At 41.1% G+C, this 14,335-nt stretch overlaps 1 protein-coding gene across 2 annotated transcripts in view; it reads right to left on the bottom strand.

Moving 5' to 3' along the window:
- SPPL3 (signal peptide peptidase like 3) overlaps positions 1-14,335 on the bottom strand; it is a 66,628-nt gene that overhangs the window by 24,442 nt on the left and 27,851 nt on the right. For both annotated transcript variants that reach the window (XM_076352880.1, XM_076352881.1), the window contains exon 2: positions 5,921-5,998. In XM_076352880.1, the coding sequence (XP_076208995.1) occupies positions 5,921-5,998 (78 nt within the window). The remainder of the gene's footprint in view (positions 1-5,920; positions 5,999-14,335) is intronic.

The following is a 14,335-nucleotide window of genomic DNA, read 5'->3' as shown; positions in this document are numbered from 1 at the left end:
AATAGGGGAAACAATAGCAGAAAGTGCACGTAAAAACATTTTCACTGCCTAGATGGAGTAAGAATGCTCGAGTCCCACGTCTCTGATAAGAACATCTCACCTTCAGCAGCTATTTTATGTGCACCCACTTGTGCGTGCACACGTGCAGACAACCTTTGTAGCATTTGGTGAGGTCTGTCCAAATCCCCGATTTCACCCTGCCAGCACTGCGGCTGTAGACAATTATGAACTCCACAGCCTTTCCCTTTAAGTTTTATTATGAAATATGTATCCTGATTTCTGTAAATGTCAAGTCATAAAGCCAACCATAAGGACACTGTTTGACCTATTTTCTATTTACACACGTATTTTAGGTACCCAAAGCCTAGAGACAGAAGACACCAGTTTCAACCCATGCTTCTTGGTTTGGTTTAAAAGCAGATACTTGAACAGGAGGGATACAGGGCTCTTTAGGAAGGACAGGTGGGGAGACGAGGAGGGGGTGTCGCCCTCTATGTCAATGACCAGCTGGAGTCCATGGAGCTCTGCCCGGGGATGGGTGAGGAGCCGACCCAGAGCTTATGGGTCAGGATTAAAGGGAAGGCAGGGACAAGTGACCTTACACTGGGGGTCTGCTACAGGCCACCTGACCAGGAAGACCAAGCGGATGAGGCCCTCTGTAGACAGATGGGAGCAGCCTCACGTTCACAAGCCCTGGTCCTCATGGGGGACTTCAACCACCCCGACATCTGTTGGAGGGACAACACGGCGGGGCATAAGCAATCCGGGAGGTTCCTGGAATGCGTCAGTGATAACTTCCTTCTCCAAGTGGTAGAGGAGCCAACGAGGAGAGGTGCTACGCTGGACCTTGTTCTCACCAACAAGGAGGGGCTGGTGGGGAATGGGAAGCTCAAGGGCAGCCTGGGCTGCAGTGATCATGAAATGGTGGCGTTCCCAAGATCCTTAGGGCACCGAGGAGGGCACACAGCAAGCTCGCTGCCCTGGGCTTCAGGAGAGCAGACTTTGGCCTCTTCAGGGATCTGCTTGGCAGAGTGCCATGGGACAAAGCCCTGGAGGGAAGAGGGGCCCAAGAAAGCTGGGTAATATTCAAGGATCACCTCCTTCGAGCTCAGGAGCGATGCATCCCAACAAAGAGGAAGTCAGGCAGAAGCGCCAGGAGGCCTGCATGGATGAACAAGGAGCTCCTGGACAAACTCAAACACAAAAAGGAAGCCTACAGAGGGTGGAAGCAAGGACAGGTAGCCTGGGAGGAATGCAGAGAAATTGGCCAAACAGCCAGGGATCAGGATAGGAAAGCTAAAGCCCTGATAGAATTAAATCTGACCAGGGACATCAAGGGCAATAAGAAAAGCTTCTATAGGTACGTCAGGGATATAAGGAAGATGAGGGAAAATGTGGGCCCTCTCCGGAAGGAAACGGGAAACCTGGTTACCCGGGATATGGGGAAGGCGGAGGTACTCAATGACTTTTTTGCCTCAGTCTTCACTGGCAAGTGCTCAAGCCTCACCGCCCAAGTCGCAGAACGTGAAGGCGGGGACTGGGAGAACGAAGAGCCACCCACTGTGGAAGAACATCAGGTTTGAGACCATCTAAGGAACCTGAAGGTGCACAAGTTCATGGGACCTGATGGGTCCTGAGGGAACTGGCGGATGAAGTTGCTAAGCCACTATCTGTCATATTTGAGAAGTTGTGGCAGACTGGTGAAGTTCCCACTGACTGGAAAAGGGGAAACATAACCCCCATTTTTAAAAAGGGAAAAAAGGAAGACCCGGGGAACTACAGGCCAGTCAGTCTCACCTCTGTGCCTGGGAAGATCATGGAACAGATCCTCCTGAAAGCTATGCTAAGGCACATGGAGGACAGGGAGGTGATTGGTGACAGCCAGCATGGCTTCACCATGGGGCAAGTCCTGCCTGACTAACCTAGTGGCCTTCTATGATGGAGTGACTACATCAGTGGACATGGGAAGGGCTACAGATGTCGTCTATCTGGACCTCTGTAAGGCCTTTGACACAGTCCCCCACAACATCCTTCTCTCTAAACCGGAGAGGTATGGATGTGATGGGTGGACTGTCCCGTGGGTGAGGAATTGGTTAGATGGTCGCATCCAGGGGGTAGTGGTCAACAGCTCAATGTCCAGATGGAGATCAGTGACGAGTGGCGTCCCGCAGGGGTCCATATTGGGACCGGGACTGTTTAATATCTTCATCAATGACACAGACAGTGGGATCAAGCGCACCCTCAGCAAGTTTGCCGATGACACCAAGCTGAGTGGTGCGGTCGACATGCTAGAGGGACGGGATGCCATCCAGAGGGATGGGATGCCATCCAGAGGGACCTGGACAAGCTTGAGAAGTGGGCCCGTGTGAACCTCATGAGGTTTAACAAGGCCAAGTGCAAGGTCCTGCACCTGGGTCGGGGCAACCCCCGGTATCAATACAGGCTGGGGGATGAAGGGATGGAGAGCAGCCCTGCTGAGAAGGACTTGGGGGTACTGGGGGATGAAAAGCTGGACATGAGCCAGCAATGTGCGCTCGCAGCCCAGAAGGCCAATTGTATCCTGGGCTGCATCCAAAGAAGCGTGGCCAGCAGGTCGAGGGAGGGGATTCTGCCCCTCTACTCTGCTCTGCTGAGACCCCACCTGGAGCCCTGCGTCCAGCTCTGGAGCCCTCAGCATTAAGAAAGACACGGACCTGTTGGAGCGGGTCCAGAGGAGGGTCACAAAAATGATCAGGGGGATGGAACACCTCTCCTATGAGGACAGGCTGAGAGAGTTGGGGTTGTTCAGCCTGGAGAAGAGAAAGCTTTGGGGAGACCTTATTGCAGCCTATCAGTACTTAAAGGGGGCTTATAAAAAAGATGGCGGCAAACTTTTTAGCAGGGCCTGTTGCGACAGGACAACGGGGATGGCTTTAAACTAAAGGGGGATAGATTTAGACTTGATATAAGGAAGGAATTTTTTACCCTGAGGGTGGTGAAGCACTGGCACAGGTTGCCCAGAGAGGTGGTGGATGCCCCATCCCTGGAAACATTCCAGGTCAGGTTGGACGGGGCTCTGAGCAACCTGATCTAGTGGAAGATGTCCCTGCCCACGGCAGGGGGGTTGGACTAGATGACCTTTAGAGGTCCCTTCCAACCCAAACTATTCTACGATTCTATGATTCTATTCTGGGTTAAATCAGGCTTTACATAAGCTGAGAGACCATGTCTGGGTCTGTGATAGGATTGAAAAAGATTTAGCTGTTACCTGCCTGCAAAGTAACCCCAACATTTAAATCACAGAGAAGCACTTGGACAAGAATAGGTGGCTGTCTTGCAAGAACCCATAGGAAACAATCTGTTTCAAGGTAAGCTGACCTCTTTAAAAAAACATAACTAACACATATACTTGCATGCTCCAGTTTACAGCTTGTAACGGTTTAAAAGATCACACTTGCCCCTTTGGCAGTCAATAATAAAGTATATCAAGTTCAAGGACTGAGAGACAGTCAGAACGTATATGGGAGAAATGTTCAGAAGGGCTTGAGGCTAAAAATCCTGACCCAGCAGAAATGTAGGAAGTAAATGGTTGTTCATCCACAGCAAGAGAAGCAGGAACTCAACTCTATAAACTGTACTTTGTTCTGGATGCGGACTTTACCCACTATCTGTTAGACATTCTTCTGAGTATCTTGAGGGTTTGGGGGTTTTGTTTGTTTGTTTGTTTTGGTTTTGGACAAACGCTGCTTGTATGAATAAGGACAGTGGACCAAGGCTTTCCTTTGTTCCCCTGAAACCTCTTGCATTAGATTAGATCCACCATGCACGTGGATTTTATCCTAATGACTCACCCACCCAATTCTTTCTGATCCTATTACTGCACTTCTGTTTAAGTTACCTGCCAGCAATACCACAGTAACTCTTTTTGCTTCTTTTCAGACTGAAAATCAGAAACCAAACCCACTTCCTGCAACATGAAGGTTAATTACGGAAAGCTATTTGCTTTTTGTGTTACGACAGCTCCACTTGAGATGAAGCACTCAAATCTACATGAAGGCACCATTGTTGTCATTTGAGAATGAGAATGCCAGAAGTTTTTATTTTACTACTTTAGGAATTTTCAGATGAACATAATTTTGCAACTTACTACCACACCTGAATTTCTTAAATAACTTGTATTGTATAATTAGTTGTAAATACAACTAATTGTATCTTAGACCCCTTTGTTAACACCACTGTACAATTTTCTGTAAAAAACTGCTTTTGACCTCACTTGCTGACCAAACAGAACAGGAATTTGTCCAAGCCACCATCATAACCACAGGTTTCAGCTCAGACATCTGCTAAAGAAACTACATATAGGAAATTAATTAGGAAACTAATTTTAAAACTATGGGAACCTATCTTGGTCTGTAATAGCTTGCATCTGGGGGTCTTCAGGATACGTGCAAAGGAAGTGGACTAGAACAGGGCATTTCCTCAATTGATTTGAATCCATCACCATTCCATTACTTCATCCAGTAAGTTAGATTGTTCTGAAGTTTGCAGTCCTTGTTACGTGAGCAGTTTTAAATGTAAATCATAGGACAAGATGGTAAAAGAGCATGTGTATATAGGAATAGGATGGCAAACAGCAGGGGAAAATTTTTAAGAGTAAGGAGCTCTGAGAAGGGCAGGCAATTTAAGTTCAAGCACTCCTGCTGTTTTATATTGCATTATGTTTTCACAATTGAATTTTAATAAATGCTATGGCTTCTTGCAGCCAGATGCATAGTTCCTTTTTACACAACTGCATAAATTCAAATAGTTAAAAATTGAATTAGCCCCTCAACTGTATGCTAGACGGACTCAAAACTTGAAGAAAAAATTAAACAAATACAACCTTTTATTTCCTTTTTTTTATTATTTTCATCATCTCTAGATTTTGTCTTCCTAAGGCCGCCTATTTTAATTCCATCAGCAGTGCTGTTACCTAATACTCACTAGCAACAACAGACAGCTCTTATAAAAAATTGGCTCTTTCATTATATGATTTTATTAACTTAGGAACGCGATTTAAAACCTCTTATCCTAACAGCTGCGACTGTCATATGTATGACCATGGCTATGATCTACTTCAGGAATACTCATAGCAGTTCAGAGACTTCATAGTGAATGTATGGCCTTTTATCATAGACTTGTTAAATGAAGTGATGCTCTTCAAGAAATAGGAAGAAAAACATGCTGTACTTGAAAAAAATAATACTTGCATGCTGCGATTAATTTTTGTTTTTATATATATGTCAGTATGAATCTCATTCCTTAGGTGCCACTACATTAAAATAATCTGTATAATACCAGCTGCAAGTCTAAAGGGACAACAATATCTTCTCTAAACTGTACTCAAGTCTCCTAGAGTGGGGCAAATTTGATTTTTGAAGACTGAAACTTATCAGACACTTTGCTGGAATTCAACACTGATGGTGTTTCCCTCTTCTCTATTAAACTGTTACTCACACTCAAGTAAATAGCACTGGGACTCGGGAATCTGTTTTACAAGACTTGTTTGCAATCACAACAAGGACATACTGAATCGACCAACACTGAAACATTATATATAAAATTCTACTATCGATAGCACTACATTCCTATCTCTCTCAACAATCCTTTTATACCCTCCAAAATACAATTTTACAGAGTTGTCTTCAAGGACTAACTTCTCAGTTATCTTATATGTGCTTGTAACTTGACATACAATTATGTCTTCCAGAAACCCCAACTAGCTACTTTTTCTTCCTTTTGCATTTCATTTTCAGAAGCAAGAAATATTTCATTTACATTAGCCATCAGTCTGACAAAGATACAATGAAACAAAAGGCATAAACATAAACTGTATTCAGTCACTTGCCATATTTTTATTTGAAAAAGAAAAATTCTGCAGAACCTTAAAGAAAAATCTTACCTGAAACTGCCGTAGACTATGAGGAGAATAGAAATCAGGAAAGTAGACACTTGACTGGAATCCACAAGGGAATATGCCCTGGAATTGGGAAAAAGAAGGCAGGTGTGTCATCGCAAGTGTCCATTTCTCCACTGCCATTTGCTAATTCTTTTTCTTATTCTAATACAAATGGAGAATTGGATGACAAATCTTTATGGCAGCTCTTTATCTAAAGTTCTCATATCATGTAGGAATATAAAACCTGTAGCTTGTAAATTAACTTTTTATATTCAAGACTGCAGCATGCAAAATCTGTACAACCACCAAAGGACAATTTAAAATCCTTGTCGTAATTTGTTCTGAACTCACCACATTCAGATTTTTTTCCTCAAACACATTAAAATTGCTTCAATTTTATTGTGTTTGCAACTAATGCAACCTTGCATGTAAGTAACACTAACCTGTTTCCTACAAGACTTCTTATGTCTTAACTGGTAATAGTTAAGTTGCAATATGGCAGACAAGGTTCACTTAGTCCAGGAAAACAAAACAAAACAAAATCCCAAACCCCACAACAAGCTGCAATATGGATTTATTAAACCACACACAATTACTTCCCTATTACATCTTGCAGACCACTTGATACAGGATTCCCCATAAAAATTTCAGCAGGAGACTTAAAACTCAGCGTTGTTTAGATAGATTTCCTGATACAACATACCTTTGTGTTTAAAGCACAGAAATATAAATATTAATATTCGCTGATTTTTTTTCCTACCCTGGACAGACCAAACCCTACTCTGTAGCTTACACTGAAACTTCACTGGGACAGAGGCAGCCTCAGCAAGTTCCCAGTTGACAGCCAGCTGGGGAGAGTGGGGTTGATATACCAGAGGACAGATAATCCTTTAAGAGGGACCCTGAGGAATGAACCAACAAGAAGATGACAGCTCGCAAGACAAGACAAATGATCACTCCCTCTACTTAGCATTCGTGAAGCTGTACCTCGAGTATTGCCTACAGTTTTGGGGGCCCCAAAAGAGAAAAACACTAGCACACTGGAGTAAGCCAAGCAGGGGGCCACCACGTTGGTGGGGGTACAACATATGAGGAGAGGCTCCAGGAGTCGCACTGCAACTCCCAACGGTTTTTCAACAACTTGTGCTAAAGTAATGGAAAAGAATAATGCCCAATGTTAATTGCATTAGTCTTATCCTACAAAAAGATAACTAAACATTTCTGAAAACCAACCAAAAAGCCAAATTTCAGCAAGACTACGGATATGGAACAAAGATAATTGAATTACATGAGAGCTCCAAATTAAATATCACTAAGCAAATAAAAACTAAATCTACAAGACAGTTAAAAGAATCACTCATTCCATTCCCAATTTAAAAGCAGTTTAGAGAAAATTACCAAACCACTAGATACACACTTTAAAATACTTTTTTTAATATATAAACACAAGCATGAACCTTCTACTATAGAAATTCAATACTAAACATCACTGAAAAACAGACTGCCTCTTTTAGATGAAATTATATACTTGTCAAATAAGCTTTCAAGAAATAAGAAACTACTTTTGTTCATTACCATAAATAGCTTCAACATTACCCCACACTAAAAGTGAAAAACAGATGTCTGTCTTGCTCATAAAGTTGGCCAACACATAGAGACGATCCTAAGCTTTTTAGTTTTTTTTTAATTTCGGTCATGTTTGACTTTTAGTTTCCAGGCTGTGGAACAGAGATCTTAAGAGCATCCATGAAGATCAATACACTGAATTGTGGGGACATGCAATATGTAACTAAGTACTTACAATCAGTGTACATATAAATGCTGTTCAGGTTATATACAGTATAGTCCATTGCATATTATTTTTAGTCAATGATTACAGCTAAGCAGACACCGAGAAGAAACGGCCTAAGGATGAGCACACGAGTTTTATGTCCTGTTACTAGCTTCAATTCAGGGAGAAGCATTCCCTCACCTGACCTTGAGTGAAAGGAAAGGGGGAAACTTCATATCCTGTTCAGATTTGAGAATAAATAGTGGAATTCATCTATTAAAAGAATCTTCAGGAACTCCAAATTTATACGAAAAGCAAAATGAATGGAATTTCAATTGGGATTAAACACGTCTAATGTTATGCACTAAACTTTATTAACTGATGTTCATATAATTATATCTTCATAAATTGGCAAATACTTTTGAGATGAACGTTTTCTATGTAATTCATCATTCGGTGGCAACTTTGCAAGCTATGATAATTAAAATGCTATTTCATCATAATTACTAAACATTAGTCAAAACAAGGCTGTAAATTTTAGAAAGATTTATAAAACAGATAAAATAAGGCTGACACACGGATGATAGATCAGCCCTGTGCATAATCCATTAAGTTTTGTATTAAAAACTGAGGGCCCTTTGGTACAATGAAAGAAACTGAATACCTGCAAACCCATTCCGAACAATGATCTAATATACCATAACCCTACTGATAGCCTGCAGTGATGATTAGGACAGCTGATTACATGCAAGGGAGAAACAAGAATTAAAGTCCTTCCATCCTGCACGAGAAAAGTACAATAGCGTCATTATAAACTCATCGCAGACCAGTGATGTTTCCTGACTTCTCCACACAGAGATCTTATAGCAGGACATCCTAAAAACTCAATGTTGGTATCGCGATTATGGTCTGTCTTAACTCATGTTCACTGATACCCCAGCAAACGGGGCCAGGGAGATACATTCACACTGTCCTTCTTCCTGAGGCAGTTGGACAAAGAGCAACGCAAAGCACACACAGTGTGACAAGTCTACAAGTAACCACACGGCAGGAGTCAAGCAAGCAGCTCAGGCACATCCAGATTCCATCCAAAGTTTCCAACACAAGTAGCCCACAAGCAAGCTTCAAGAATAATTTTATAATGCTGAAGTGAATCTCATCGTAATAAAACCCTGCATCTTTTTAACATCTAATTTCCCTACATTATACAAGGCATTGCACAAAACCTGAAAGCAGAACTGATTCCTAAAATCCTAACCACTGGACAGTTCATTAAGAGACTAGAAACCCTTGATCCCAAATAAACACTTTCTAATGCATTAATCTAGACTAGAGATAATAAGCAAACAACAGCATCACATGAAAGAATCAAGAAGTAAGATTACTTCAAAGTTTTGAGTATTATTCAAAATGCTAGACAGTGATTTGCAAAACCATTTGTATTTTTAACTGAAATTTAAATTACCTTCTACAAGTCCAACCGAGTCCATATGCATATAACTGGATTCTCCTATAAGCATATTTCAAGTGTGCAAGTTTGCATACTCCCACGGCCAAACATGGCATCAGTGCTATGTTCTTCTCAAATGGGATCAGCCAAAACCAAAACAAAAACCCACACTTAGGAAATTTTTCACAAGTTGGAGTAGACTTTGTGCAGTCACATTTAACCAGCCTTCCACTGCACATATAAAAACGAAACCATCTTCCTTCTACAAGGTACTTTTGTAAAATTAAGTATTCAATCTCATAACAAGTAGTGGAAACTTATGCACAGAAAATGCCTGTAACAAGCCCGTGCATAGCTGTCCTTTGACTTAAATACTGATTTTAGAAGCAATTCTTGGTACTTACTACATGACAATCCACAAAGAAAAGACCGTTCTTCTTCATTCTCATTCTGAAAATTAATACTGGGTAAGGCCATGCTAAAGACTGCTGTCTTCTGAAGGACTTACTTTAGTGCAGTTCATCTGCGTGCCACATTACAAGAACAACTACCAACCCATTTCTAAACTCTAGCATGGATGCAGAACATATATACTCTAGTATATATGCTCAAAATACAAAGACACCATTAGTTTTCCCAGGGAAGTACATTTTTTAGGATTCTTACACTACCACACCTGAAATTCAACATCCATGTAAGGAAGTTGTTTTAGAAGTAAGTTATTTAATCAGGCTATCAGACAGATTCTTGCTAACCCAGTCAAGTAACAAATAACTATTTATAGTTATTAGACTATAGTATTAGACCCATATATTAGACCCAAGTACTTTACAAAACCAAAACACACTGATGGCTTACTTTCCTCTGTAAGCTCCTTTTCTCAGCCAGCTAGTGAGAGGTAACTTCCCAAACGCCTTCTCCACAACTCAAGATCTTACGCTGAACCTGCATCTTTACACGGCTGAGATCAATTTTAGCAAATTCTCTGCCATTAGGCATCTATTTCTGGCTGCTTCATGGGCAAGTGCTTACAACACAGAGCCTGCTAAGGCATGCCAAGACAGAGACACAGCAAGCACTGTTCTATAACATATTCTGTGTGTCAGCCCTACAGCTATACAGTGAAAGTATTGTCCAGACAACAATCCAAGCAGCGAGCTCTCCGGCCTGGCACAGACTGCTCCATAGACCTTTACCTACAGAACAATTCCAGGGATGCCCAGTCATTGCGACACACCACCACTTCCACCCATCCCAAACAGTAACCATGCAAATATGCCACACCAGTTACAGCTGGCGTTCCAAGCAGCACTCTCCCTTCTTCTGGGAAAAAATGAATAACTTCTGTATTCCCAAGGGAACAGAGACCCGCTTCATTCCCAGCTAGAGAAGATGGTAACCAGCTAATAAAAGCTGCAACAACAACAGTAAGAGCATTACATTAGAGACACTTGCAAGCTCTCTTTCCTCTGTATCAGTAGCTGCAGGTCAAGCTCTCTTTTCCCCTGTGGCCACAGGTCTAAGCTCACCTGTCTTTGACTGTGAACCTTCACCCTACAGGGTCTCTGCTATCTGACTGCTTAGGAATTTCTTATAAAACCCCCTCTTTTAACCCTACTGTTCTCCTATTATGTACTTATTTCTTAATTCCTCTGGTTTTGTTATTTCTTTTGCACTTCCAACTCAAGAAAATCACCCAGTCAATACAAGCACTGGTTTTCATGTTTCAGGTCTTCCTTATCACCAAAAGATAAGCAGTTTCTTGATAAGCGTCTCAACAGTCCTTCCAAACCAGCAGAAGGAGTCCCTTAGGCAAAGCCTGGTACTTCTTTTTGCCCTCCTTGTTGAGCAATAAGTATCTGCAACTCACTTTGTTCAGTGATGACCCAGAGAAAGACAGAACTAGGAACTAAATGTGTCTCCTGATGACAGCACAGAGCATTACTCTTTACATAAGCTACTCGTCATGGGCCAGTCTGACATGACCACAAGCCAACACTGCCATTACAAAAGCAACTTCTCACCTTTTACCAGTCACCTATTCTCCTTCTTCATCCTGTGCCAGCACAACCATTTGCAAAACCACATGGAAAACTCAATCGGGGACTTGTCTGCTTGAATAATAATGGAGAATGAATGGGAAGGTTTCTCAAGTGGTTCAGATTCCTGATCTGGCACGTTTCTGGGCATAAAAATCAAAGAGGAAAGACTTTTCAGTGGCAGGATTGGCTTAAGTACCCCAAAACTATCACCTCAGAGATCAGGGAAGTTCTATGCAATTGAAATAAAAACCTCTTTCTGTTTGCACAAGAAGCCTACTAAATGGATGATCAAAGAAATTCAGCCCCTCAATGTTTCAGTAGCAAATATCACTCCCCTGACTTCCAGGTACAAGAGCAATTATTATGAAAAATTCTGCCAAGGGGGGAAGGAGAAGCCTGTGCACCGAAGTTTCCATAGCAATGCATGCTAAAGGCCTTGGACATGAATCATTCTCATACAAAAGCTGTTATAACAGCAGCAAGATAAACTTTCCCTGCATTTACTGTACATATATGAGAATGCAAATAATAGAGCAACAAATAAATCACATCAACTTGAAAAGTGCAGTAGATGAACTAACTTCACTAAAGTTCACATGAAGAGAGAAGATTGCACTTCATCGGGTATTTTTGCACTTCATCAGGTATTTTTCTTTATCAGTGATCATAATATCCAAGCGCTTTCAAGATTAAGGAAAAAAAAAAACCTATAAAAGGAAGGTAAGCATACTAGATAGGCTAGAGTAAGGATGGATTAAAATAGAAGAGACAGGTCTTTTAGTTTGTTTAATGGGACCAAATCTACAACTTGCAGACATCTATCACAGAATCACAGAAATTCACACTGACAGGAATGTCAGGAGATCATTTAATTCCTTGAGTTATAATTTGATCTTACTTTGGGGAAAGACAATCAGTCAGTCATGACAGATGTTTACCTCACCTGTTGTTTAGAACACTCATTGGTGAAATGCGAAGACATTTCTTGACATCTAATGTAAGTCTTTCTGAACTACAATTTTAGTCCGTACTTTTTCTCCTATACAAAAAGTCCTTCAAAACTCATGGGGAGCTTCTCATACCAGACACAACTGGGGTAAACTGGATCCATATGTGAATTCACCTGCATATTTCAGTTTCTGAAAGATGTGGCTGCTTGAGAAGTGACCGCACAAAACTTCAAATACTCTTCAGCCCACATTAAAAGCCACAACTATTTATTCAATCAATATGGTACTCTTAATCTACAATTAAAATATCAGTTTTATTATCAAATGTCCACTGTCTCCTCACAAGGTAAGTGACAATAATCCATGCCCACCAAAACATGTATCCCACTTTACCAATTTCCATTCTCTTCAAAAGAAAACTCCTCATAGGTAGGTACCAGCATTGGAAAGGTGACAATGAAGCATCTCCTTCCCTGCCCTATTACTCATCATTCATTTTCAGAACTTGCTGAATGCATGCATTCAGTTTGAGGGTCCCGTCTCAGCAGACAGTTAATTCTTTCAAAGACAACTGGAAAAAAAGACGAAAAAAACTCCAAACCCCAATAACCAACTTTTGCTGGAAATCTGGTGTTAAATGACAAAATCAAGGATGGAGAAAGTTCCCGCCTCCGCCTCCTCCAAGGGTTTTATATATTTCAAAAGCTATTTAATGTGTTTGTTACATCAGTGATTGCTATAGCAATAGAAAAACAGAAAGTCAAGAAATACTAGTTGGTAAATTCAAGACAAGTTGAAGAACATTTTGCAACTGGCTTCCCCTGCCCCACCCCTGGTTTTTGGAGCTATCAGCTGTAGGCAGAAATCAACGTTCACCTTCACACTGCCGCAATGACCCTATGCATCTATTTTCTTTTGATCCTGCAAGAGTGTGCCACTCATGAGGAAAATGTTTCTTGAATCTACTGGTCTCTGATATTTTCCAAACATTGTACTAACTATTTTATTCCTTAAAAGAAGTATGAGAGAATACAGTGATCAGGACAATTTATTGCTAAAAGCAATTAATTTTTGATGCTACAGTGCGAGGCATTTGTGAGCTATCACTGTAGCATCATTCATTAAGACGAGCAAATCAAACTCAAGGACTCCAGAGCACAGTCCTAGGGCACATGAAAGAAGAGCACCGCCATGTACATGAAGATCAATTACAGTTAATTGTGCAAATATTAATTTTAGTTGGGGGCGGACTCACTCCGTAGGTAGAACCAATACTACTTTTTTCCTTTACTGGATTCCAGGTCAAGGGTATAACTAAAAAGCCTCTTTCAACTGCCTTACATGAGCAAGATATATACATATTTAAGAGCCTCCATTAGGCTTGCTGCCAAACCAAAGTTAAATCTGAGTGTAACAGTTAAAGGTATAATTTTAAGCGTGAAGTCATGGCACCCACAGCTGTAAACATATCTCAACACTATTCCATTCTTTAGTGTGATTCATAGGAAAAACAAGCAAATTGCTATGGCTTCACTTACATTAAAGGAATAGCTTGTTTTCTAAAGTAAGTTTACAATTTCATCTCATTGTCATGTGCAGATAAGGTCTGCTAAGTCTGAGTAATTTATGGAAACATAGATCATATCAGAAAAAAACTTAAAGCAAGTCTGAAGTGAAGAAAAGAGTAATTTGAGATGTCCCACTAAAACCAGTTTTTCCTACACAGACTTGGTTAGGGCTCAGGCAGGCATTTCAAAGTTGTAACCGGAGAACAATTCTGCTGTTTATCAGACACAAGGCTCAGAACAACATTTTCACACTATTAGAGGCCATATATATATATTTACACATCCAACTAAAAAACCCAATTCCCTCTTCTACCCCTTCCAGAAAGCTGCTTTCCTAAAACTCTCCCCCCAAAACCAAATGCCAAGGTCCCAACTAAATTGCTATGAGGAAACACTCCTCTGAGCTCACTTTGAGAATAAACTGAAGTATACAGCCAGTAAGGCATCAGGAGAGACAATCTTGCAAAAAAACATTTTCTGTTAAAAACATTATCTGAGCTACCCTTTCAGTTCACCTGAGTGTTTGCCAACAGAACAAAGAAGTGCATGTTTCACAGTGTTTAAGAATTACAGTAACTGGAAGATTTCCAGATTTCACATTCAGCTTGGAGCACTCACTTCCCCACAGGAACGGGAG

Source organism: Aptenodytes patagonicus, chromosome 15, assembly GCF_965638725.1.
Source record: "Aptenodytes patagonicus chromosome 15, bAptPat1.pri.cur, whole genome shotgun sequence".
In the NCBI taxonomy this organism is placed as follows: domain Eukaryota; kingdom Metazoa; phylum Chordata; class Aves; order Sphenisciformes; family Spheniscidae; genus Aptenodytes; species Aptenodytes patagonicus.
This window is presented reverse-complemented; position numbering and strand designations above follow the sequence as displayed.